The sequence below is a fragment of the Callithrix jacchus genome, chromosome 7, assembly GCF_049354715.1.
Source record: "Callithrix jacchus isolate 240 chromosome 7, calJac240_pri, whole genome shotgun sequence".
Classification (NCBI taxonomy): Eukaryota; Metazoa; Chordata; class Mammalia; order Primates; family Cebidae; genus Callithrix; species Callithrix jacchus.
This window is the reverse complement of record NC_133508.1, coordinates 157,667,924-157,673,923: the sequence shown is the minus strand read 5'-3', so window position 1 is coordinate 157,673,923 and position 6,000 is coordinate 157,667,924. Positions and strand designations below refer to the sequence as shown.

General features: G+C 50.9%; 2 protein-coding genes across 6 annotated transcripts in view; one reads left to right on the top strand and one right to left on the bottom strand.

The window, feature by feature from the left end:
* Window positions 1-793: 793 nt before the first annotated feature.
* Window positions 794-2,717, bottom strand: LOC144577090 (uncharacterized). Of its 3 annotated transcripts, none has more exons than XR_013520376.1 (2): window positions 1,150-2,717; window positions 794-1,015 (listed from the first exon to the last, which is right to left on the bottom strand). XR_013520376.1 is itself a non-coding variant. In XM_078332876.1 (2 exons), exons 1-2 carry the CDS (start codon window positions 2,095-2,097, stop codon window positions 988-990), a joined length of 792 nt encoding a protein of 263 aa, XP_078189002.1. In that variant the 5' UTR covers window positions 2,098-2,717; the 3' UTR covers window positions 794-987. The 3 variants fall into 3 exon arrangements, 1 of the variants encoding a protein (XP_078189002.1); XR_013520377.1 differs by having other exon boundaries at window positions 1,161-2,717; XM_078332876.1 differs by having other exon boundaries at window positions 1,334-2,717.
* The window catches only part of ZNF697 (zinc finger protein 697), a 29,729-nt gene continuing 25,182 nt past the window's right edge, over window positions 1,454-6,000 (top strand). Inside the window, exon 1 of one of the 3 annotated variants that reach the window (XM_009002002.5) lies at window positions 1,454-1,578. The gene's annotated coding sequence lies outside the window, so the exon portion shown is untranslated. Of the gene's footprint in view, window positions 2,390-6,000 lie in introns of all 3 variants that reach the window. The other 2 variants (XM_035252633.3, XM_035252632.3) reach the window with 2 other exon arrangements.

Genomic DNA, 6,000 nt, shown 5'->3' with positions numbered 1-6,000 from the left:
AGTGGATCAACTTTACTTAAATGTAAGCTAAACCCCTCACCCAAATGTTCTGATTCATATGGATTTAAAATGTGAAATGACAAGCAGAGATGACAGGTAACTACGACTTTCTTTTTTTTGAGACAGAGTCTCAATCTGTCAAGTGCAGAGGTACAATCACGGCTCACGGCAGCCTCGCACTCCCAGTCTCAAAGGATCCTTCTGCTTAAACTCCTGAGTAGGTAGGACTACAGGGAGGCGCCACCAAACCTGCTATTATTATTATAATTTTTTTTTTGGGTAGAAACAGGGTCTCGCTATGTTGCCCAGGCTGGTCTTGAACTCCTGGACTCAAGTGACCCTCCCATCGCGGCTTCCCAAAGTGCTGGGATTACAAGTGTGAGCCACCAAGCCCAGAGACTTTTCTGATTACTTTTCAAACACATTCTAGAGCATCCTAGAACTTGTCCTTTCCTAGCTCAGTTTATTACAGTCTGCTCATGCTCCTGAAGACAATACAGCTTTTAGTCATTTAGACTCTGTGTGGTCTTTCCTTGGTTTTCTAAGAGTCCTGAGTACGTGGTCCCAGAAATACACGAAAACGTGTGCAGGACATCATAGACCCTCGCTAGGCTGGAAGTGGACTTCCTCTCCTGTAGCCAATGTCCTCTTACCCTCACCCTTCCACTTCCCAAAACACACACACTCAATATACAGTGGCCCTCACATCTGTTGTATAGGACCAACGAGGCTGCATCTTAAAGGCAGAAAGTCCAGCGCGATCCTAGCTCAGCAGCACACAGGTTTTCACGTCTAATATTTAATTTACGGAATTTATTTTCAATCTCAATTTAATTGCTTTTCTTGAAAAGAAATTGGGAGGAGGCCAACAACGGAGGGAGGAATGTCACCGGGTCGGGATCTGGTCACAATCAGCTCTGTGTGGTTTTAAGGATGAAGCAGCAAGATCTTAAGGAACCTGAATTCCGGGTGGGCCGTCAAGTTCTTTCATCCGCCCCAAGCAGGATGCCAATGGCTTCAAAGACAAAAAGAAAATTTATGTTAAAAGACAGATTTTATCTATTTAGATGGATTTGTTAAAAAGGGCCCCATCACAAACTTCCCGATTGTTAGAGAAAGGGCCTCGCCCACCGCAGAGCCCTCCCGCACCCTGGGACAACCAGTGCCGCGAGCGCGGGGGTCTCGCGTCCTCCCGGGTGCCGGGATCCAAGAGCGCCGCGGGGGCGGGCGGGGCGCGGAGCAGGACCCCGCAGGCCGCTCCCGTCCCCACGGCGCTTAGGGAAGCCGCGAGCGCCTTTCCCCGAGTCCCCGGGTCCCAGCCCGGCCGAGCCACCTCCAGGGCGCCCGCCGCCGCAGTGGCAGGAAGTCCCCGGGAACTACAAATCGAGGCATGCTGGGAACGCTCTCCGCTCCTCCCAGGAAATGTCCTTTGTCCAGCCCTACAGGAAGCCCCAGTGAGGGGTCAGCCGGGCAGCCGGGCAGCCAGCGCCGCGCAAGGGCAGAGACGCGCCGCGGTGCGGGGCTCGGGCCGGGGCGCGCGGTGCGCTCGCTCCCCGCCGCGCCAGCCACGCCGGGCAGGTAGGAGCGTGGCTGTGGCTGGGCTCGCCCGCCTCCCGGGGATGGGGCTGGTCGGGACCGGACCCCACCGCCGCGGGGTCGGGGTGTGTGTTCCGAGTGCGGTGGCGGAACGGCTGGGCGAAGTTGTGCCTTGTAAAACGGACCGTTGTCCGCTCCCCTGGGGCGCAGGGGCCCGGGCTCGTGGGGTGCTCTCGCGCCCCCGGAGCCGGGGCTGAGCTCCCGCAGGGCTGTGAGGCGAGGGGCGGGGAGGAGGAGGCTGAGACCTGAGGGAGGAGACAGCGATGCGAGAGGGAATCGGACCGTCCCGCCGGCCACCGAAGGGGGCATCAGAGACCCTCGGAAAAGCGAAGCCCAGGGAGGAGCTTGGAAGGCGAGGAGAAGGTGAAGGGCTTTGTGTGCAGCTGTGGACCTTGACGGACTGCGCCCTTCTTGCCTTGACTGTCCGCGCTCCCAGCCCCCCTTGGGGCTGAGGGGGAGTGGGGGGCACCGAGGAGGGGCAGGAGAGAGGCGGCAGGTCATCTTGGGTCCTGGTGAATGCAGTGTGTGCCTCCCTTCTCTTCTCCATTCGAGCCCACTCAGAGGAGCGGCTTGGGGCTGCCATCAGACAGGGCAAATGACACAATAAGGACGGGCGGGTGGAGGGAGGCGCCGCAGCTCGCAGCCCAGGAGGAGTCGCCGTCTAGCCCCGGGAGGCCTTCCGACCACAAGGGTCCGTGTCGGCAGGTGGACGGGTGGTGGGCAGAGCTGGACCTGCATGCACCTCGAGAAGACGCCCTGGAAGCACGGGTGAGGCACGTGTTGGGAGCAGAGGGTGAGTAAAAGGTTGAGGGGGAGCAGCGACGCAGAGGCGCCGAATATACCTTATGGCCAGTGTACATTATGGCCACACATCGGGAATCGATTACCACTTCTTGTGGGACTTTCCACGATTTTCCATTTTCTTAACCACCAGCCGCCACCCCCAACCCCACCAGCCTCCCCCACAGGAGTGACTCACTCACCCCTTGCTACATGGACCCTGGGCTGAATTGAAGTCGGTGATGTATCCCTGCTCTTGTAGCGGGCATATTTGTCCTTAACCTGTAGGATAACACCAATACTCCACATCCCCTACTGCCTTACCCTCCTCCCACAAGACTGAGCGCCTGGTAAATGCGGCTGGATAATGGCTACAAGTTAATTGTCTTTGCGCAGCTGCCGTGGATGAGTGGGCAACTTTGAACACAGCCCAAGTGTAACTTTTACCTGAACTCAGCTCACCTAAGGGGCCACTCACTGTCTCTCCTTTCTGCCCTCACCTGATTTTTTGTTGATGTCTTCAACTGTTTACCTTCTTCTCGCAACAAGTCAACATATGGATATTACTTAATGTGGAATACGTTTTAAGAGCCAAATGAACCGTTAAGAATGCCACTCATATGGCCAGGTGGGCGTATGCAAGGATTGCGGTGGGAAGAATGATGCTGTAGGGTGTGGAGAGAGCTCTGAGCCTGACATGAATGACTGGTCCCTGGCTTCTTTAGGAGAGATGAGGCATTTGAACCAAGATAAAGAATGGAATGGAGAAAAAAATCCCAGTTGTCTAGGGTGAGGGCATGAGGATAGTGAAGTGAAGGAAAACGGCTCTGTGAACTCAGATGCTTTCTAGTTAGAACATATTGGCCGTGTGTGTGTGTGTGTGTGTGTGTGTGTGTGTGTTTGTGTTGGAAGTGGGGGTTGTTGTTGAGGGAAGAAAGTTGATGTCAAAAGTTCAGCCAGGCCCAACAGAGAATAAGATGGCATCCGATTGAACCAAGATCATAAATGTGAAGTCAGAGTGCCCTTTACGTTACACAAAGGAACACATAGAGGGCCTTTCAGAACTCCTGGGAGAGAGGGGTAAATGGCTGCTAGTCAGACAGAAGCAGCGGCTGACGCGGCTGGATTGAAATGGTAAATGGTGACCTCACATCGGCTGCATGACTAAGGCTCATGGGGTTGCATCACATTTCCTCTCCCTCCCTCACCAACACTCTTTGAATTTCCTCAGAATCTACATTTTTTCCTAATTACCAGTGTCCTGTGAAGAGAAGGAGAAAGGGTAAAGGTTGGCCGCAAGGATGATAAGCTAAGGCAAGAAGGAGCTTGTCTGCTTCGGTAGAAAGAAAAAAATAGCTGCAGTGTCAGTAAGAGGTCTGGAGCTTGAACCTAGGTCAGTACCACACGGGCTTGGCTTTGTATCTAAGACCCTACTTCTTTTTTCTTATCTGTGTTTGACCTGCCCCTTAACAGGTTTCTTAGTACCACACGTTATGTGGAGTTAATATAATTAACAAAAGTAACTCCTGACTTTGACATTTAAACTTCCTTACGGTTCAGTGCCGGCCTACCTCTGTTCTTCACTGCACCTGCCCCACCCTAATTTACCTGCCCATCCTCCGAGCAAAGCGCTCCCCAATCTCAGAAGATGCAGCAGACATTCTTCTACCTCTGTGGCTGTCAGGTTGAACCCCAGGCTTGCTGAGGATCCCTGTCCTGCTCCTGATTCTTTTGTACATCTCCTAGCCCAGCTGATTAACTCCCTTATAGACGTCTTCCCAAACTTTGCATTCAAAATTAATCTTACCCCTTGGTAGTTTGTATTATTTCAATGACACCTGCTTTAGGTGTTAATACCTTACAAACGCCTAAAGGATGTTTGATTTGAAAACATGAATAAATGAAAGAATGAGTGAAAGGATGAAAAAAAACTTAATTCTCTTTCCTTTTCCTTAGAAAAGGGGATGGAGTCTTGTCTTTTTTTTTTTTTTTTTTTTTGAGACGGAGTTTCGCTCTTCTTACCCAGGCTGGAGTGCAATGGCGCGATCTCGGCTCACCGCAACCTCAGCCTCCTGGGTTCAGGCAATTCTCCTGCCTCAGCCTCCTGAGTAGCTGGGATTACAGGCATGTGCCACCATGCCCAGCTAATTTTTTTGTATTTTTAGTAGAGATGGGGTTTCACCATGTTGACCTGGATGGTCTCGATCTCTTGACCTCGTGATCCACCCGTCTCGGCCTCCCAAAGTGCTGGGATTACATGGAGTCTTTCTTACAGACCTGTGAGGATTCATTGCAATTGTGCAAGTAAAGCATCTAGGACATGCCAGACTGAAGTTTTCCTTTTGCTCCTGGATTAAGAGACCCTGAAAGTACCCATTGCAGTGTCTAGTACAAGAACATTCACAAAAAGTTGGTTGAATAAATTGTTTGCCAGCCCGAATTTCAAACTCTGTAGGCAGAATATGGAGTGGGTTAATTCCAAGCAAATAATCAACAATTTTTGTCATTCTCCTAGACTGAATAAGGTAACTCTTTCCACTTAATTAGGAAGGTGCAGTGTGCTCGTTAGAAAAGCACACCACAGGCCGGGCGCGGTGGCTCACGCCTGTAATCCCAGCACTTTGGGAGGTCGAGGCGGGTGGATCCCGAGGTCAGGAGATCGAGACCATCATGGTCAACATGGTGAAACCCAGTCTCTACTAAAAATACAAAAAATTAGCTGGGCACGGTGGCGCGTGCCTGTAATCCCAGCTACTCGGGTGGCTGAGGCAGGAGAATTGCTTGAACCCAGGAGGCGGAGGTTGCGGTGAGCCGAGATCGCGCCATTGCACTCCAGCCTGGGTAACAGGAGCGAAACTCCGTCTCAAAAATAAAAAAAAGAAAAGCAGCACCACAAAGAGTGTCCTGCTCTTTGCAAGTAAGCCAGACACCTACCATGTCACCTTTATTTTCATAGCCCAAGCATCTACCAGGAGAAAATGTAGCGTATTGAAGTAGGAAACCGGTCAGACTCTTGAACTTTCCCGAAAGACACTGCAATGTAGTCGTACCTCACTTACCTCTAACTGGGCAATTTTTCATACTTTTAGAAATGTGATTATAGTAATAGTCACCACTTATGGAACATCTGTATGTCAGCTACTAAACTAGGTGGTTCACATGTGTTCCTTCTTTAATCTGATGACTTACGTATTGTTATCTTCATTCTAAAAATGAGGAAACTAGGGCTTCGAGAGGAGTTAAGAAACTTGTCTGGAGTCCCAGACTCTGAATTGAGTGCACACTGGAATTCAGGTTTGCCAACTGCCAAGTCTGTTCAGAATTTGCTTTCTGTTGGAGACAACTGACAGTTCTTTATCCTGTCTTCTGCAGTCCTCCACTTCCAGGGTTTCCTACCAGTAACATTGTTGGGCTTCATGGATCTTATTCTGAGAAAAACTTGTTTTTTCATAGATTTGTTATTTTTATGTCCTTAAACTCCCATGACCATCGTTGGAAAGGCCAGGTTCAGAATCCCTAGTAAGACCTTGGGGTACAGAACTGTGTGTGTTTGGAATTCTTTTCTTTTTTCTCCCACCCTTGGCCTGGAATTCCTCTTGCCAGGCCAAGCCTCACTTCTTCTGG